This window comes from Cyrtonyx montezumae, unplaced genomic scaffold (assembly GCF_038088225.1).
Source record: "Cyrtonyx montezumae isolate F1298 unplaced genomic scaffold, pur_monq_1.0 scaffold_8, whole genome shotgun sequence".
Classification (NCBI taxonomy): Eukaryota; Metazoa; Chordata; class Aves; order Galliformes; family Odontophoridae; genus Cyrtonyx; species Cyrtonyx montezumae.
In genome coordinates, this window is record NW_027072089.1 from 46,695,151 (window position 1) to 46,716,373 (window position 21,223).

The window sequence follows — 21,223 nt, forward strand, 5'->3', positions numbered from 1 at the left end:
TGTTGTTGTTCTAGCCAATAGAGATTAATGCGGTGTTTGACCTTTTATCTGGAGGGGGAAAAGATTATTAACAAGGAAAAAAAGCTACTTGAACAGTCACCTGACTTTCAGCCCCTCATTTGTACAGAAGTAGTCTTGTCTCCACATTTATACACTATGAGGCTGTCTGCATTACCAAGGAGTAGAAATAACCATACCCCCCGCCTGTCTATGGAGTAATGGTAGGGCTCAGATCCCACCTGGTTCCAGTAAAGAGCAGCTGATATCGTTACCGACAGTAAAAAGAAACAAAACTGTCATTAAAAGAAAATCAAAACACTTCTCATTCCATTTCAGAATATCAATAAAAGCAGGAGAAAAATAAAAGTAACTCCCTCCCCCCAAGAACACTCGCTAGGTACAAGTGATAAAAAGGAAACAAAGCACAGCATTGCTCAGACTGATCTGTCCCTGCTTTGCTCTGGTAGAACATTGACACCATGAAGAAAGTTTTAGAGGAGAACCCATGTCAAGACATGACAGTCAAGTGCACACTACTACAGGCTGAAAAGACAGCTCAAGTGATTGTTTTTATGTCATGTAAGCTTGCAGGAAACTATTATGCAAAGAAAATACTCCCTAATGCCTCAGATTGGCATGTACAAGTTGCTTTATCATCAGTGGAAACTCTTATTTTGATTAGTGACTTTCTGCAGTCTTCAGATGATCTAAAGTAACACCAGCAGGCAATTTAAAGGTGGGACAAGACGCCTCATCCTCATGTCACATCAACAAGAAATGGGAGAAATAGGCAACCTACTGAGAGATACAGATGCTTTATCACTTTTAACTTTGAACTTCTTATCTTCTGCCATTTTATGACAGCTGCAGAGGCTCATTAAGACACTTTTTTTGAAATGTTTTCATTGCCTTTTTCTTTATCATTCCATTCTTCAAATAATTTGTAATTGTGTGTCAGGCAGAAGACTAAGCAGATATGCTGAACTACTGAGTACGTGAATGAATTCAAGCTAGATGTAATTTTTCAAGCAATAACCACTCACTAGACAGACCACTTCTGCTTTTAAATAAAACTGTACTGCCAAAATAGTCTACTTAGCTGGGCAAGCTGCTTTCACTAAAGTGCCACAGAAAAGTTTCTCTGAAAATTGTTTCTTAATTAGCAAAGAAGTTCACTTCTTTATAACACGGGCAGTTGTAAAAGTATGGCAGTATGAAAAAAAAACCAACAATGCATCATCACTCATATTTAATAAAAAATAATAAAAAAGACTAATTGATGAATCTAGACATCTAAAAAGAAATATTTTTGTCAAGGCACTTTTAGCCTAGCGCATACTGTATATTTAAGAACTTGAAGTTGGGAGGGCTAGTGAGAAGTTAATAGCAATGTTAGCTAGGTACCAACACAGAATCTAAAGAAATCGAAGGGGACAGATCCTGTCTGACTGCACAGACTCCCTCCAGATGCACTATTTAAGGAAGGATTGAGCTCAACAAGGTATGAGACACTGACTGTAGCTCTTCTAAGTGCCTTCTGCATCACTGTGTGCAATTCTTTGTGAACTGGAAGCACATCTTTGTGGAAAAAGATGGTCCTGTTTCTTTCCCTATAACTGCAATAAAATCCTAAATAAGGCATAAAACTCGGATTATCGTGATGTACATGTCTGCTGACAAGCCAATCAACAGCCATGGAGCAGAAGCTGGCATTACTGGGTCACTTGAAGTGAAAATTATTGCAGAGGAAGGAAAGGTGAATTAAGAGGCTCAGCAAGGCAGGTCTCCTCAGGAGCAAGAAAGGTTGGGCTCAAATCAGAGGGGTTGTAGTGCACTAAAAAGAGGCAGCTGCTGCTTGTGCTTGTGGGCATGTGAGGGACTGGAAGGGAAGAGAGCAGCTACCTCCTGAGATGCTGTGGCTGCACATCCTCTAGTTTGCAATCATAATTGCTGTGATTTGTTTTGCCAATGTAATGCAGACATGCCCAAGTTTAAAACATACTCACTGTCATGCAATGTTTTGAACAAGAAATGCCCCCTGGATTAGGCACAAGTCTGTGTTGTCTGCCAGAAAGCACTGCCAGAGTAATCACCTTCATAAAAGAGCTACACTAAAATGTCTACTTTGTACGTTTTTGTGCTCAACACTTCTGAACTTCACTCATAAAGAAGTGCTCATGTCTGAAAGAAGAGCAGACAAATGCATTAGATAAATGCTGCCTCATTCTGGAGCTGGCACTGTATTAACTCTGCTTTTGCTATTAGATTAATCCAAGTGCAGAGCTAATGCAAATTGAGACATAAACGCCATTTCAAAGTGAAAACACGAAATGAGATGGCAAAATTTGGGATGCTTTTTATCAGAAATTGCATCTTATTACTTCTTTGTTAGGCATTACAGAGCCAAAAGCACCTAAAGACAATATTTTTACAAGAGAAACTGATGCAGCTTTTGGCTTTCCATAAAAAGGAAATGAAATCCTGCTCCAAGTCACAGAAAAATACCACTGTGGAAGATTTCACAAACATTTAGATGCACAAGGTGTTTACAGGAGGCAACCAGTGCAATGGCATAGACCAGTGGCCAATACAACTTTGTACAAATGGCCAGCTGGTCAGCAAGTATCTGATCTGGTGTTCTCAAAATCAAATAAAAACCATACTTGTGCATTTGGGGATAAAGGAAAACAAGAAAAAAAGAGGAAAAAAAAACCAACATTATTTTAATTCTGCCCACAAAGAGTATCTAGGCACCAGAAAAAACAGAGACCAGTATCTCTGTTACTTAAACAGATTTCTTTTCTTCTTCTGGATATATTATCATGTCCAGTGCTCTCAGAAGCACTGTAGATTCTTCTGCAATTGGTTTATCATCTGTGATGATAACCATGGTGGCTTGAGGCAGTGACTTTGGTGCTAATTTAACACTGCAAATGTTACATGGTCCACGTGGCATGCTCTGGTAGCAGCTGCACAACAGCTGTTCCAATGTGAACTCTCACTGATACACTGGTTTTAAGTATGGGAAAACAATTTCACCTGAAGCAGAGAGGGGATCGAGGTCTAAAATCCAGATCCAGGTTTTGCTGGACCAGAAAACCCTTTCTAGGCTTGTGCTGCAGATGATGGCTTCTTGCAAAAAGCTGAGCCTACTTCAATTTCAAACACCCTGAGGTTGGCAAAGATGCTCATTGACTAGATGTTTATATAAACATACATACATACATATGCATGCATACATACGAGGGCTGCTCCAAAAGTGATGTCTCCTATTTCAATGTGTGGGCCCACGTCATCAGAGGCAGATGTCGTTGGTATGGCAGTACAGGTTGAATTTTTCCAACAATATTCTGTTACATTTTGATGTCATGTTGACAGACAGCAGCAGGGGGGCAGTCTGACAGAATGGCATCTGACACTGAAGTGCAGATGAAGCAAAGAAGAGGATCTGAATTCCTCCATGGGGAAAATTGGCACTCATTGACACTCGTAGATGCTTGCTGAATGTTAATGGAGATCAAACAGTGGTCGTGAGCACAGTGAGGTGGTGGGTGGTGTGTTTCAGCAGTGGTGACAAAGACAGTGGGTCGCCTCTGCTGGTGCATATATTTCCTAGCCTGCTATGCAGGCTCTTATTCATCATCTAAGAAAATGCAGAGCTAATGGTAATGACTATGCTGAAGAACAGTGTTTTGTAGCGGAGAATTTGGTCTGTCAAATAGTGTTGCTGTGGTCTTCCTAGCTGCAATCTTTTCCATGGAAATAAATAGAAGGCATTACTTTTGGAGCAAACTACATAGTTATGCATGAAATCGTACTTCCTTCCCTCTCTATTCAGAATGCTATTCTAACACACCCTAGGATAAAGAGACAGAAAAAAAAAAAGAGAGAGAGAGATTTTGGTGGGTCAGATACCATGCTTCAATGCTGACTTGTGACAATTTATTTAGTGAAGGTCGCTTTGCATCAGCCACCTCAGTTTGAACCAAGCCACTTACACACAGTGTTGTGCCTAACCCTGGGCCCCAAGCTGCACTCCCAACACAAGAAAAAAAATTACAAAATAAAAATAAAAAAATAAAAAAACAACCCCAAACCAAAAACACCCCATCCCTTCTAACATATCAGCACAGACAGAAATGAGGCTCTGAAAGTAGGACCACTATTGCAGCAATCTAACACTGGTTAGGACTGAAGCACTGAACACAAAAAAGAGTGTTCGATGCCGAGGTACACACCTCTTCCTCTGAACTGTCACTCAGGTCATTGGCAAGTGAGGCACTCAAGGAGGCCGCCTTGGGCTCCAGGTAGCAGAGGCACATAGCCAGAGGAAAGGAGAGAGTGAGAGCATATGGCACTGAGAAAGAGGCAGAGAGCAGAAAGAAAAAAATGAAGAGGAAGCAAGGCACGAGGGAGGGAGAGCGGATGGGAAGGTAATGCTGCACGCTGGCAGGCAGGAGGTTGGTTTCGGAGAGGTTAGGGAGCGACAGGTAGCCGTCGTCATCCAGGAGGGAAGGGAATGAGTCAGGAAGTTGCAAGGAGAAGGAGAACAGCGTCCCGCCTTTGCCGGCTTTTTGCTTATAGCTGAAAGCCACGTCTTGCTCCGCGGAGCAAACTCTCCCTTTTCTGTCGGAGTCCGGCTCTGCCTCCCCGTGCTTTGAAGCACCCTCTTTGGGTGACTCGCAGCCTAAGGGCTTTTTTCGAGTGCTCTCCTTGCATCTCCTGCGAAGCTTGGCTGAAGATGCATGGGGACCAGGCTGCGGGGACGGCGAGGAGTGGTGTGAGTCAGTGCCAAGAAAAGGTGGCTGGGGACAGAGAAAGAGCAGCAAACAAGGCGCAAAAGCAAAAGGACAAAAAGAAAACTGTCATTAGTTCATTTTCTTCCGTGATGATAAATAAGATATATATATATAAAAAATCATAAACAGTATTTCAACACTACAGCTTTTAACCGAGTTAAATTTTGCACGTTTCCATGCTGCACACCACATGTATTAGTGAGTAATGGTTACAGCTTACGAAAGGGAACGCCTTGATTCAGCATTTGTCTAGATGTCTGCAATATACAATTTAAATCAAAATCTTCACAGCTATATGTGGAGGTGACGGTGCTGCCAATTTCTACCTGCTGCACAACTTTCTTCACATAGAGAGCTTTCAAACATGAAGTACATATGGAGCAACAAACAGGGGAACATATTCCTAATATCAACAGTGCTTCTGGTGTTGCCCTTCTCAAGTCATGGGGAGACGGTCAGGGCCACATGATTCCCATCTACGCCTTGCACAACACTACAATAATTATTAAAATTCCAAAGATTTTAAATTCTGTGTGCCCAAATTAGTGCGTTACAACATGTGAAAGAAATATTATATCCTAATACAAATCCAAACATATTCTGCTTTTGGTGGCAGATAAATCTACAGGCCAGAAGAAACGTTATTAGTTTGTTATCTACACAAGCAGCAGCTCCTCTGCCCAACTCCCACTTCTCATGCATCCCACCATACTGGCCGCATGCACAGTCAAGCTTTTCTGCAGTCAAAAAGTGACTTTTAAAGTACCCACTGCTTTTGCCACAAATCGTACTACGATGCATAGAATACTGACTACCAAGAAGCACGATGGGCTTTACTGCAACACTTGTAGGGCACTTAACCTTTCTTTAAGATAACACAAGGGCAAAAAGAGGGATGTAATTCAGGAGGGTACTCGCTTCTAGCTGACATACTACACACTTCCTAGCAGGCAGCCACAACTAATCTCCAAACACAGTCACCACCAAAACACCCTGGTGCCATTAACCTGTCACGCTGCTGATGGGATTTCAGCATTTTGGCCAAAGTCAACTAGGCACACTTAGGTGAAGTGACAAACAGGCTCACTGACCAAGCCAAGTACCTGAGTTGCTCCACCACTTGTCTTCTTGCAGAGCACACCAAAGGCACTTCAACTGCACCCACACTCCAAGCTTCCAAAAGCAGAATGACTTCAAAGCCAAAAGAGCCTTTATCTGCACAAGTTGGTGCAAAATCTGAGCCGATGAGCTGGATCTCAATTTTAGATACAGGTGGCATCAATGCTAGCTACTTAGCCTGATCTTTACCAGGCATTTTAACAGCAGCAGAGGGATTTCAGCCCAATGTTTACACAGAGGAATGAATTCCCTTCCTCTTAATATTTCGCTTCTCTCTCTTTCCTAATTAAAACATGTTAAATTTTATTTTAATTTTTAAATAAATTTACCAGTTCAGGCAACTTGCATTCCAGAAATCAGCAATGAAAACCAAGACTAACTTCAACAAATACCTTCTTTGCGAGCTTAATGCAGTAAATTTGAGACAAAAATCTAATGCTGATGGACTCACAGGACTTCATATGAGCTAAATACACAGAACTTATTTTCATGTTGTAAAAGCAAAAAAGTCAAAGTAAATTTCTTCTTTGCTAATGCAGACTATTCACTTATGGACATCTCTGCAGCATTAATATTTAGAATAATGGATAAAAAGTATGGATAAAACAAAGAAAACACATCCTAGTGGGAAAAGTGCACATCGACATATATATCCTAAAACAGGAATATGATTTCAAACTTGTCCTGTGTTTCTTGAGACTCTATTCACGTTATAATGAATGAATGAAAAACTGTTGACAGGTCAATTGTGATTCCCTCTATAATTACAGGACTGAAACCCTGTTAACAGGTGGCTTAAACAGAACTCACCTCCTGGGGAGTAAAAGTCACTCATTTGTGCATGTTTAAGTATCATCAAGATGTTTTCCTAAAAATAGCTCTGACTATTTCTACCATCTATGAGGAACACGTGATCTCTGAAATGCAGCTGAACCTCTCCATTGACCTAAATTAACAAACACTTGGAACAGAATTAGTTTCAATTGGATATTTTCTGCACATTTGATTTTCATCCATGTTTCTCTATGCAGAAACTAATGGAGCTTCAAAGAGACCCTAGTTCTACAGAAATTATACTTTTACTTCTACAACTGCAGAAAATCTTTTCTCATCTGCAGTTTGAGTTATTCAGTTCATTTCTGATTTTTGTACCTTAATTGCAGCTCTTTACTTGAGGACCTGTACCTTTTGCTGCGTACCTCATTATATGATAAGGCTCGAAGTTAGGCTCTCAGATTGGCATTCATGACCAGTTCCGTGGGTATAAAGCTGTGAAGTTTTTTCCTCACAAATGCAGAGTGTAAATGTTGTTTAGTAATTTTGTGTCCCTTCGCAAACTTTTTGAATGATATCCTATATTCAGTACTCCATATTGCTTTTTTTTCCTCGAAGTATAAGAAAAGGAACATTCTATACTTCACTTTCTTTTCTGATTCTACCTCATTTCCCTTCACTACCAATCTTAGAAATTCAGCTTCTTCTCTCTGATTTTCCCCTTCTTAGTACCTCAGTAGAGGCAGTACACAGCTATGCACGTTATGTATATGCAGTGGTGCTGGGATTGAGCTTGGTGACATACGAACCAAATTTAACAACTGGGTAGAGAGAGAATCATCAACAAAAACAGTTTTCTTTGGTGAAAATTTCAGAATAAAGTAAATGCTTTTGTAAGCCAGATAATCAGCTTATAATAGTACGCTAATAGCCAGAAGATAATAGGAAAAAATCTCACTGAAATATATACAGGCAAATATACTGCTATGGGAAAAGAAAAATACAACAGTTTAAAGCCCAGAGCTATGGACAAGGACACAGGATTACTTTGTTGCCCTGACAGAAAAATAAAAAATGTGATAGCCATGCTAAAGTCAAAACACAACTGAGGACCAAAAGAGCAAAATATGTAGTTCTAGGCTATTTTTGGATCCACTGTTAAATGGGTTTGCTTCTCAAAAAATACAGTTCAAGGCAAGAACTGGCTTTTAAATCATATGAAATGCAAAAGGACTAAACAAATATTGATTCAAAACATTTAGATACATACAATGTGTATATTCTAAGTTCCTGCAACTGCAGAATCTTCTTCCTCCCTAGCAGTTCTGTGCCGGTCCGAGCGCTCTTCAGGCAGATCACTTTAACAAAAAACCCCTGAGAACTCTACCTTTGTGTCATGGCGTACTGCCGAGATGGGGGTGACTTCCTCTGCTCTTTTCTTTTTGCCCTCTTCATCATCTTTCTCTTCTTCTGCCTTTTTCTCCGGAGTCACAGTGGTTATCAAATTGGTCTGAGAGATGCCCTTTGTTGTGGCGTACTGGCCAGTACCAACCTCTGCAGCAGACACAGAATCCTTCATGTACATTTCATGGTTTTCATTCACTGATGCTAAAAGCAAATATTTAAAGAGGGAAAGTCTGAAATAGCTTGTGCTGAGAAGCTGCATAAAATTAAAAAGCTGGGTTAGTAAAACATTCAGATATTGCTGAAAACAAAGCTACGTCTCATGTCAGGAAACTAGAAGCATGTGCATACATTTAAATAAACTGTTCACTTGAAATAAAGCTTTTAGCTTTTATATGCATAAACATATATTATGGATGCATATACACACATTACTGCAGCTAATGTGTGCATTACACAGTTGTTAAATGTTAGCAAGCCATTGCTACTGTAGTAAAACATCAGAAAAAAATAATGCACTGCTATATATATCAGGCAGGAAACATCAGCCATGGGGATGGAAGAGATTTTTTTTTTAGCATCTGTCAGAATAGAGCAGTACAGATCAAATGCAGGGTAAATAATGCACTGCACTGCAGGAAATGACAGTGTCAGTGTAACACACGTGAAGTATCTGAGAAGCAAGAAATTTGATCTTTCTATTATCAAGTATTAAATTCTGTCAGTTAAGTAAGCTCGTTATCCTAAAAAATTCTGGGCAGTCATAGCATTCGATTCAATGGATAAAACCAGAATATTCTAGGATGTAAGTGCTCGATTCATTGTAATTAATTGTAATTCATTGTAATTAATAGCATATTAAGGATTTCAAAATGAAGAGTAAATATACAGATAGAATGTAATACAAACACTAACAGATACACAGATCCTGCTCTTTGCTCTGCAACTAATTTCTGATTCACCATGACTAATCAAACGTGCAAAGTTACTAGCATGTGTAGCAAACCACAAGGCCAGGATCGCAGTGTAATTAATCATGATGCAGAACACTACTGGCATGTTTGTGTTACAGTAAAAAGATTAGTGAACAAATCATAAGCATTAATTAAAAAAAAATCTTTTCCCCATTTGCACTTAGGCAAATTACCATAATGAAAACCTTGCAGAGTCTAACAAATGCTCAGGAAAAGCTTTCAGATATTTTGTGTCTTGGGAAAGAGCTCAGAAGGTGGGAGAAAGCAAAACAAGGGAGACATCTTGTTTAGATGTTACAAATAAAACAGTGCTGAAGGGTAATTTCTGCTTTGAGACACATGCACAGCAATCAGGTCACCAGTTGCTTGGTAACAAGCAAGAAGCACATCAGAATTAGAGGATTCCAAAATAGTTAATGACAAGCAGCACCTTTATGGGGAGAAAAGAAGGCTTGTCACTAGTACTTTTAAATCAATGCTTCTCCCCCTCCCCACCATCAGCTATATTCATTGAAACTCACTGGGAATATTCAGCAGGAGAATCAACTTTGTTTTTTTCTGTTTTTTTTTTTTTTTTTAAACCATAGTGATTCTAAATTTAGTCTTGATATTTTTCTTTCTACAAAAAATAAATTGCAATCTATTTTTACTCAATAGCTGAACAATAACAGCTGATGAAGTAGCACAGGCTCTGCATCATATGTTGGTTTAACCTAGAGGAGCAGCAAACTTTGATTCCACGAACCACTAAGGAAGAGAGGAGGAGGGGGATATACTATTAACTTGCATATGTTACTTTCCATCTTACATGCTCAAAAGTGATGTATGTAAAAAGCCTACTGGGGCTCATCAGACTAAGACTCGTGTTATTACTCTATGAAGGAAAATAATTCATCTGTGAATTTAAATACATACTTAAATGAAAAACCAGCATATGAAAAAAAAAAAAGCCAAATTAAACGAAACCCAGTTACTCATGTAAATCCTGACAAGGTGTTGAAGCCAGATCTGTTTGAGTGGCCAGGCCCAGTCTGGCAGATCTGGTACTCAGTTCTCTTCCCAAGCAGGAATGGGCTTTGCAGGGGTGAGGCCAAAGAGTGGGGCCCATGAAGAGCGGGGTCCCAAAATGACTACAGCAAACACTTTGTAACTGCAGTAGCAGTGAGTTTAGGACATTATTTATCTGTAGCTTGCTTGTGGCAACCCACAGACTGCATTTCCGTAACACTGTCAGGTCTTGGTGTCAGATCTCTTTTTAACCTCCTGAAAGGAGGGAGAAGTCATAAGGCAAAGACTTGGTTTCCTGCTTTTCTCTTTGGAGCTCACTGGCTTCTCAAGTGGGAGGTGGCTCCTGAGAAACCACTGCAGGCAGTCAGCTCACAAAAGGCTCCAGGACGACAGAGAAGATGCCCTGTTGAAAGTCAGCAAGCTTTGTAGGACCATCACCTAAGACATTTCTCTACTGCTTTACCCTGTACTGCCCAGGTGAACACTCCCATTGCAAAATTTCATGGACCTAATTTCCAAGTCCAGTAATGCAGACAACTGTAAGTCATGTCCCTCTTCCCACACAAGCCATTAGGAGTAGAAAAGCTGGCTATTTTGACACAACCTCCATCACTGGTACTTAGTGAACGTGCAGGTACTCACATTCTCCACTCAGCAGAAGCTCAAGGGATATGTAATTACAAGAGGTTTACACCTAATTTAAAGCAGTGACCATCATGACTCTGACTTCTGACCAAGCCAATGAAGAGGACCTTACCCCCATCCAAGCTGCGAGACATCGTGTAACGTTTACTAGAAGACCGCTCAAAGTAAGGTGCAGGCCGGTCTATGAGCGCGCTGGCTCTTCTCGTTTGAGCCTGTGTCCTACCACTGTAGCGAAACTTGGAGCCCAGCGTGAGGAACTTCTTTGGAGGTGCTTCAGGTAGAAGGAGCCTAAAACACACCGAGCGCACGGGGATTAATCCTCTGCAGATCAGCCTACTACTTTTGCAGAAGGGAGGACAGCACCGGGACCTGCATCTCACAGGTCTATGCCAAAAAAGGGATCAAATAATGCCTCACCTATAATACTGTAACACCTCTTACTAAAGAGCTAAGAATTTAGGACCATATTCATTAGCAGGGATGAAAAATGTTTCAGGTTAGAGCCTTTCTACCCTCTGTATTCTGGCTATGGGGTTTGCTGAAGAGTCCGTTCTCCTGCCACGGAATTTATGCTTCAGAAATTGACTTTCTATTAAAAATCAGAAAACATCCAAAAATGTACAATTTCTTTTTAGATCTTGTGATGCTAAGATGACGTTTGTTAAAAACATACAGACAGCTTGAACCAATAATTTTAGAAAAGGAGAAAAATTCTTCACTCCTCCAGATAACTTGAGAAGGAATTTAAGGAACTGAACACCCATTTTCAGGTCTTCTTAGATGTCAAAAACATAGCTGTGTATGCATGGTTGCAAAATTCCTCAGTAATGCAAAAATTACAGCTGTGAACTTGGTACTATAGGTGACCAAAGAATACACTACAAGTTACCATCTCCCTTTTCCTATGTACTTAAGTCTTTTTTCTTCCTTTTTTCTTTTCACTCTTACACACATCTCCCAGTAAATTTCCATATATATTATTCTTCCTAGACAGAGAAATGTACGTGCAGAGGTGTCATTTGGCTTTTCAATTGTAGTGACTGCCCTTATCATGCACAGATAAAAGCAAGTTAAGAACCATATGGTGATTTTAAACATTTGGTATTTTTTAGGAATGCTCAGAGGTAATTCTTGACCAAAAAGACATTTTGATTTGAAGGGTTTGGTCTCTGCTGGCAGTATTGCTCTTTTCTGTTGGATCTTATGACACACCTTTAGGAAAAGACATCCACGTACCTGAAAAATGTATGGTGCTCAACACACACTTTCCATAAGCGCTTTGCAGCACGATGATTTGGCAACTTAAACCCAATAGTGCTTTCAAACTGCTCAAACTAGGTAGGAAAAAGAAAAAGTACGTATTTGATACAGTGCAACTATATGCAGACAGTGTGCACAGGTACATCTTAATTTCCCGTCTACACAATCTAATTGCAATGGTAAAGTATATGCTGAAGTATATAATCATAAATACACATTCCAGTGACTACAGTCTCAGAAGGCAACTGCAAGTGGTAACCACTGGGAGCCCATGGGGATTGTTTTATGGGGAAAAGAGAGATAACGAGCAAAAGATTTTTGATGGAGACACTGATGCTTTGTCTGCTATATTAACAAAACAATCAGTTAAGACTTGGGAAATTTCTGTGAGAACAAACAAACTATAAAAATGTTTTAACCCTGCTGTTTTAACTTCACCAGTTTAAAGAACAGTGGGAAACCTGACAACAGCCTGGAGGGGAGCAATAGTCTCCTGGGACTGATTTGGTCTCACGCAGCCTTGTATTAAGGAGAATTACAGTGAAAGAGCTAGAGTTAGTAAATCACAGTGTTTTTAGCTAAGTTAGATTTTGGGACAGATGAGAAGAAGAGGAAGTAATTGAAAGAGTTAGCTGGGGACACCAGGTGACCTCTCTAGGTTGTGCTAAATTCTAGATTTATATTACAGATGCAAAAGCTGTGACAGATGCAACTGCTGTACAATGTTGATGACTACATGCAGATAGCTGAGTAGGTGAAATAGTGTTGCTGTGATCAGTGAAAGGTAGGTAGAAAGGCACTTGTAAGGAAGCCTGGATCTCTATGGGGAACTGACGAGAGAAACACGTCAGGAAACAGCAAAAATGATGAAGATGACAGAAGCAACACATGGGATAGTGAATCACATTATCATCAAATGTGATCTGAAATGGACGGCACTGTTCATAGTGTATGAGCATATCTATGACCTGGTCACAGAAAGCTACCAACAGCAGCAGAGCTCAAAAGGAGAGCTTGAGTGTAGGATTGGGAACATCAGTGGCTATTCTTTTTTTTTTTTTTTTAAATTTAACTCAAGATGCGAAGTTGGTTGCTAAAATTCTGTTGTGAGACAGAAGATGTGGGACTGTGGATTCTGGATAACAACTCTACAACTGCTCACGCCCCAGTGATGTTGGTGACTCCAGCAGATTTCCCAGGTCACTTATAAAGCCAGTAGTTGGCTCAGGACTCCCACTGCAATAGAGCATTAAGAGAGAAATGCCAGTCCTCAACCAAGCGACTTCTGCCCTGCTGTATAGCTCCAGCCTCTAAGATAGATATGCTTGTTGTGTTGGTTTTTTTTTTTTTTTCTTTTAATCTGTTGCAAACTGCTTGCTGTACCAGCAGCTGAAACTGAGATACTATTGCTTATGATGATCGTGAACACTTCCTGGGACTTTTGCTAGGATTTATCATCTTACTTCTGTGTTAGTGCCCGCTCAATACAAGGTAAACCAACACATTACTGTCGGTGTATTTGCTACGCATCAGACTGAGCCACCAGAGGGCACTCACGGTACGAGATTTCACACCACATCCCGTGTCAAAACGTGAGCTTCTATGGGCCTGGAAGGGAGAATGCAAGCAGCCAGCAAAATGCTGAAAGATGGATGTTGGCCTCCACTTTCATCAGTCTCCAGATTTCGTCTCGGACACTAAATTTACAATCTGATAGAGTTACAAAATTTGGTATGACCTGTCTATGTCTTATTGGGCAAGATGAATAGACACTAATTCAATACACAACATGATGGTGGATGATGAGCACTACCTGAATAAGAAAAATGTTACTTAAATTCCCAAAGTATTTGTAATATGAATGAGCTTTTTGCACATATTTACTGTTTACATTAGTTCATGGATGTAAACAGAAAAACACCAACTATTTTACCTGTATTTTAAATTAAGTATTTACTTGTCTTTCCTAAGAAAATCAGCACAAATTAAAAAATATAAATGAAGAGGAATGTTAAAGACATGACAAATCAGCAAATCAAAAAAAAAAAAAAAGAACACAGGCTGTTTAAATAGATTTGCTCACTGAGGAGTGTCAGGATATCCTTACCTCCCCTGGTCGGATTTTGATGTAGAAGTTGTTCCTTTTGTATGATATTTTCAGAACCTTTGGCCAGGCAAATCTATTTATTCTGAGTCGGTCTCGGTATATTAAGAGGCCACTTGCACAAACTCCTAACATGATTTCCACTCCTTCAGAATCCTGAAAGAACAGTCAATGTATGCTGTTGAATAACTCTCTCTTTAAATTCGAATACAGATACTCGTATACTGTTTCTACCCGAGCTACCTATTATTAATGCATCAGCTACAACAACATTATTTCTGAGAGCTACTCTACTCACTGACTGCTTTCAGACAAGGAATAGTAAGTTGGGCAGAATGAGAGAACTGCAGTGTTTCAGAAGTTATCTCTTAGGAAGACTACAAAAGGAGGGAGTAATATTGTATGTGGCATTAAAATAATACCACAATTTAACCATATTATACACTTCAATTACTTCTTAAGTGTCATCAGGATAAATACAAGATTGAAAATAAGTAGGAAAGCATACATGTTTACCAATCCTAGCATCTCCCACTCTCTGTGAGTAAACGCTGTGACTCATTTTTCAGACTCATTTTTCTTCTGCGGTTACCTCATCTTGGTTTTGAAAAATTTGCTAGCTTCTTTAATGCCCTTCTGACTATGTTCAGTATTTTCACTTCCTCACTTCTCTACCATTGTATGTGAAATGACCAGCTGACAGAAAGTTGTGCATTTAGACCAGAAAGGTTATTTTAAATGTGGGAATTTTATAACTCATTTTGACAGGGAAGCAAGCTGTAGGTCAGACATGTTAGCATCATAAAAGCTTTGGCCAAAATCTTATTAGAATATACCTAAATAGATGTGTATTTTAAATAAGAACTATATTCTTGTCCTTCCTTTAGAAGCTTTCAAATAGTCTAAACCAATTTTCAGTGTTTACTATTACCACTAGCCTGTATAATTTTATTTTTTAATTAAGCTAAGCATTAACAGCGTTGGAGAAATGTCAATCTTAAAGAAAGGAGTCCTTTGGTAATTATTTTAGAATAACTTAAAAGTTACAAGTTTAACAACAGCAGCTATGAAGATGTCACTCTATGATAATCAAGAAATGAATTAATAATTTGCTGCTAGTTTTCCCACACAGTAGAAATCTAATTATGTTTAAGACGAGCACAAAGGCGTACATGGTCAGATAAAAAATAGCAACAGCACAGCTGTTAAAAAGGGATGTTTTAAAATCAGATGTTTAGCATAGAATTAATGCCACAAGGTCACTCCAGTGTTAAAAAAACACATCAGTAAAGGATGTTATGTTCCTACAAAGATGGTGTCACCCTAGAAAGGTATCTTTTTTCCAAATAAAACTCATGTGGTATCATTGTGTGGCACAAGAGAAGAAACAAAGTTAATTGTTTTGCTGGAGCTCATTTTGCCAACTTCCTGGGCCAAGAGTAACCTCTAAATACAGCAAATATGTTTTTTTAAAAAATGCAGCCTCACTGCTTGTAATCACTCTGCCTGGAATGAGCCTGAAATGCTCACATGCCCACATAAGACACAGAACTGCAGATAGAAGGACTACTTCTCTTGCTGTACTTGCCCAAGACCTTCCTAAGAAATGCCTTCCTTCCTCCTTTCCACCTTTGCAGCAGAACTCAGTGCATTCAAAGATTCTTTTGTTTATAGGTGTCAGAAGCTGCTTTCCAGTGTGACATTACTAGTTCAAAACAAAACCTGGGTAAAAAGGGAATTTGGCTTTTTTGGGGAGCCATGAAGTAGCACAGAACACAACACTCTGCTGTAACATCAGGAAATACTAAGCTGCACATACCTGCAGCTCCACATATGAATGGGAGGTTCTGTCAGAGTGCTGACAGTCCAGAGGACAAATCTGTCTATCTGAACACAATTATAATTGTAGCCCTGTGCTAGCTAATTGAGAGCTAGTTGTAACAGCGGTTGGTAAGCCCAGCATCTGTTGAATACCTCAGATACCTGCACATCCTTAATGAATTGACACTGACACTGAGGCATCTGCCACGGCATGACTTCAAAAAGGCACCCACAGAGACACTTGTCCTGCAGCCTGATACCATCCCATCACACTGGCAAACCTAATTAAAACTAAACGCTACTTCTCATGCTGATTCTAATTTTCCCTCTTTTAACTCTTTTTCTGAGATTACTATTGGGTTTCTTAATCCAGAGACATACCCAATTCAGTTGGCAATACAGCTTTTAATATTATTACTTTAGAGACATTGGCTTGCCTACCAACTTACTTGGCGTTGAGTCTTTCAAGATTAAGAACAGAAAAGTAAAAATGGACACTGATACTTTGTAAAGAGAAGAAAAGAAAGGTTGTCTCAGGACATCCGAACTTAAATTTCACAACCTTTATCCACTATTTAAAAAGAAAAATACTTAGCCCTTAATGCCATGCTATGTCAAATTTTAGTAATGAAGCTTGTAACATATTGAGAACAGGAACCCACTTCGTTGCTGTTCTGCAGGTTTCTTTGTGTTGGACAAAGAAGGTTGAAAAAAGCTACTGAGTGACATTCACCAATCCATTTCTACCTCTGCTTCAAAAGTGCCTCAAGATTCTGTGCCTATCTGCAAGACACAGGAAGAGCAGTGACATGCCTCCTGGTCAAGTGCTGTCCACTGAGCCATACCCAGATTTTTCATTTTCAGCAGAGGCAATTAACAGAACACAAAAGATTGCCTTGAATTCTGTAACACACATGCACAATTCCTATGAAACGCCCCAGGGAAATGGCTGCAGGCCCTTTCAAGATCCAAACTGCAAATTTATCTCAGTTCTTGAAAGGATCTGCTACAGCATAAAAACAGGCTCACAGCAATTTGACCTTTACAGAAAATGCAGTGCTCTGCACAGCTCAGGAGTCTCTGTTTGGTACTCATTTGCCAAGGATGCTTGCTAACCTCAGAGACGTTAACACCCATTAATCTTACTTTGATAAGTGAAGAAAAATTGAAGAGTGGAGTGCAAAGTAAGTACTTATCTGGGGAAAAAAATGTCACAAATACAAAGCTGGCAGGTGGCTCTCCCAAGCCACAAGAGAAATGACCATTTTTGGTTCTTAACTTAACCTGCTGATCATTAGGGAAATCACCTCATCAAGGGAGAATGTTTCCAGCAGAATTCCAGTCAACTGGAACAGTCACACTTCAGAAGAGAGATCAGCCGCTGTTTCTCTATGACTATCAATCTGATTAGGTCTTCAGCTCAGCTAAATGATTGCTTCAGAGTTCTTCGCAGTGTTGGAAATGATCTGTTTATTTAGCTAAGATGCCATACTTGGCCTTATTAAATTGCAAAATGTTTGAAGGAAATGAAATTGATCACTCTCCAGATAGCTTCTAATATCCTTCCTCATTACTGCATCCATTTGGCATTTTTTCCCAAAGGGTTTGGCTGTTCATTCAGCATGGAGTGTTGATACGAAACGTCATATAGTCTATAGTTTAAATCATGTTCCAGTTACAAAATGCTTATCCCAGGAGTCACCTTTCCTCTCACTGACTAGTGATTTATCCCCCAATTTCTCTGTCTCAGAACAACAAGAAAGAATAAATCAGAGAGTCCATGCAAATTCAAGTACTGTGCTACATGAGAAAGATGACCCTTGTGGGTTCCCAGCAGGAAGAACTGCAGTCCATACCTTGGCATGATGGAGATCTACTCCATACATTGATAACTTTTTGGCATTCTCCAGAAAATGCATCTCAGCCTCAGCAGGTGTCATTCCCCTGAAGAAAAACAACCCATTTAAGCATTGATGTTAAGGAAACAGAACATGAAATGAAATGCAGCATCTCCAGCCTCCATACACCTACCTGTGGCTCTTGTGCAGCTCGATCACTTTATCTTCCAGTTCTTTAGTGTGATTTGGTGCAAAGCGAAACTCACTGACATAGTCACTGCCACACTCATCAGGGTCGTAGTCACCAAGCTCGGACTGCACAGTGTAGGAGCCCAGCAGGGCAAGGGTGACAAAGGAGCAGGGCAGCCGGCCGGACACGATGTCATCCCTCAGCTGCAAGCAGAGGTAGTACCTGCAAGGGAGTGCCACCACTGCTCACTGATTTTGTTTGGTGATCCAGAAGGAAAATTATCCATAGGTTTATATAACATATTAGTGAGATACAGCTAACTGATAACTTTTTCTTTAAGGAGAAACATAAAATAACATTCCCTAGGGGGCAGCTGAACTCCAAGCCATTAAAAAAGAAAGATGTCTCTTCAGTAAAATGAGAAGCTTTTTCAAAAATATATTTAAATAGCAAATAATGTTAAAAACATGGAGGTAAATACTGATTAGACGAAACCAGGAAAAAGTGTAGAGTGTTCACTTTCTGGTTAAGACATGGGAGTTGCCTTGGGAGGTTTAGGGGTGATAAAGAAATCCTGACCCTTCCAAGAGCTTTGCTGCCAGACTGATGCCAACTGGTCCTTTCTTGAAGGTGAGGTATGACTTTTGGTGTCCCAGACAACATGGAGCTAATATAAAGAACTGGGATTTGCACCAAATGGGAGGAATATGGAAATGTTCCAAAGATCTTTACTGAAGATACAGTCTCTGTAGCTTGAACCTAATTACACAAGGGATAAAAGCAATCCTTCCCTTTAGCAGCACTCATTATCACCATATTCATCATACCATGCACACTAACCACACACCTAGCCAGACGATAGGCAAAATTTACAACCATGCTTATTGTCCCCCTTCCTTTCATAGCTACAATTTTGCTAACAATAAAATCTTTTTGCCAATGGCAAAACTAAGCATGGGGAATCTCTGTGAAAATCGAATTAAATTCTCAAGAACTTGTATATTGGAAAAGCTTGATTTGGGGGTTAAACTGAAAATAAATATATAAATAAATGCTGTTTGAGCTCAGAGGACCAAACAGTGTTCACATTGTCCTTTCTGCCAAAGCATCACATATTTTCCATAAGCTCATAAGAGAAAGCAATTCAATGGGAATACAAAACATCCCCTTTCTTGGATAATTAGAGAATAAGTGCTCTCAAGAACAGCTTTTAAGGCCCTTCTAGAAATGTATTTAATGTTTTAAACACCTGGTAATATCTTCAGATAGCTGGGCAGGGTCTGGAGGGTAGAATTTCACATTAAATGCAAACTGCCAAGCACCACCTGGAAAAGAACACAGGTTTACTGAAAGTGCACTGGGAGTGCAAATGGAGATGTTCATCCTATTTGATTACCAGCAAATTTAAAAATAATCCAGTCAAGAAATTAATAAGAATAGGATATAGTATCTTTTTCCTGTGTATCGTTCTGGAGATACTAATTTTCCCTTTCACAATTACAGTATTAGATCAGATCTTACAGCTCTTTTCTTATTTACTAAGATTTTCACTGAAGCAAAGACCCTAAGGGAGTAGCAATTCACTGCTAATACTTACAAAAATTCAGTCTGAAAAAGAAACATTTACTGGAATTAACCATCTGAAAACACAGCTTATACAAGCTCAATAAGCAATAATACCAAACACATAGGCCCTGGAAACACAGCAAAGTAGGGTTCAAATGAGCAGCAGAGTGGCAGCCACTTCTGAGTGACAGAATGCTGCAAGAACAAATACAGAGACTGTGGCTGGAAACTGGCCTTAAGCACAGAACAAGGGAATTCTCACTTAGTAATTTCAGTCAGTTTAGGTGACCTGTTGGATATTGGTTTGCGTCACTGCAACTACTTAGAAGTGTTTTGGAGCATTAGTTTTAGATGTCATTCATAAAGAATACAAAGATTGGAAAGAAAAAAAAATGCGCTGATTACAGCAGTGTAAATATAAACACTTCTTTAAAAATGGAGAGGTTATACTAATGATTGTTTCTAAAGCAAATGAAAAGCAGCAAGTGAACCTCAAACGAGAAAGTGCTAACAAGCACCACGGTGGTACCTCATTAATGGGACTCTTCATTGAGGCCTTTACTGTGGAATACCTTTTATGCATTTCCACCATAAGTTACAATATTTCTGAACCCAATAAACCAAAGCTGAAGTAATGACACTTAAGTTCTCTGAAATATATTGAATATTTCAGAAATGATTTCAAACATATCTAATCTAATTACAGATTAACTAGTAATTAGTAAATGAAAGTTCTGTATTGGCTGTGTAATAAGAAAAAGTTTGTGAATGCTGTGAAAAAGAGGACTCCTGATGAATTAATGATCTTCAATCCAGAGTCACCTTGTGCCTAGGCACCTCCTAATGAACATGGGTTTTCAAAGCATATCTGGCTTAGAAAGTTTATGCACTGGAGAGAGTGAATGTCTGCCTGACTGGAAATACTGTAAGGTCTTCCTGATTCGGTGTTTGGAGATACTAAGAGACCTCAAGGAAATCTCACTCCATGCAAAACATGACTGGTTAAGATAATCAAGTGAGAAGCCTTATCCCCTGACTTACAGGGGCTTAAACTAAGGTTTTCCTGACAAAAAAAGTAACACACACAAACACTTCATCAATTTGAAAAAGTGAGGGTGAAAAAAAGGCAGGTCAAGTTTAGAGCCTGGCAGCCCTGACACAGTTCCTTCCAGACATTTTTGAATTTCTAATGTAGCAGACAGCTAAATTTAACAACGGGGATTTTTTTTAAATATTCACGTGAAACAGAAAATTGACTGGTTCTCTGTGAATTTAACATCCACTTCAGAAGCAAAGTTCAAGCTTTTGAAATGCTTCCCTTCATGGGAAGACATTTTAGAGTGCTATCTTTGCATCAGAATAATATTTCACTGTGGGTACTCAAATTCTGCCTGAATTTGATATAAACATCAGTAGTGCAAATAAGTAACTTATATATGTATATATACATATATATATGACAGGCTGAAAGAGCTGGAGCTGTTCAGCCTGAAGAAGAGAAGGCTCCAGGGAGACCTGATAGCGGCCTTTCAGTATTTAAAGGGGAGCTATAAGAAAGAAGGGGACAGACTAATTAAATAGGGTCAGGTGTGAAAAGACAAGAGGAAATGCTTTACGACTAAAAGAGGGGAGATTCAGACGGGATACAGGGAATACGTTTTTTACAGTAAGGGTAGTGAGGCACTGGAACAGGCTGCCCAGAGAGGTAGTTGATGTCCCGT

The 21,223-nt window shown here is 39.5% G+C and overlaps 1 protein-coding gene across 7 annotated transcripts in view; it reads right to left on the reverse strand.

Annotated features, from left to right (window-relative positions):
* Positions 1–21,223, reverse strand: part of EPB41L3 (erythrocyte membrane protein band 4.1 like 3) — a 134,498-nt gene that overhangs the window by 15,744 nt on the left and 97,531 nt on the right. For 5 of the 7 annotated variants that reach the window (XM_065751993.1, XM_065751998.1, XM_065751997.1 and 2 more), the window contains 7 exons: positions 19,186–19,261; positions 17,940–18,158; positions 17,765–17,852; positions 14,091–14,243; positions 11,960–12,057; positions 10,836–11,011; positions 8,080–8,300 (listed from right to left, as the gene is read on the reverse strand). In XM_065751993.1, coding sequence (XP_065608065.1) covers positions 8,080–8,300; positions 10,836–11,011; positions 11,960–12,057; positions 14,091–14,243; positions 17,765–17,852; positions 17,940–18,158; positions 19,186–19,261 — 1,031 coding nt within the window. The remainder of the gene's footprint in view (positions 1–8,079; positions 8,301–10,835; positions 11,012–11,959; positions 12,058–14,090; positions 14,244–17,764; positions 17,853–17,939; positions 18,159–19,185; positions 19,262–21,223) is intronic. The other 2 variants (XM_065751999.1, XM_065751996.1) reach the window with 1 other exon arrangement.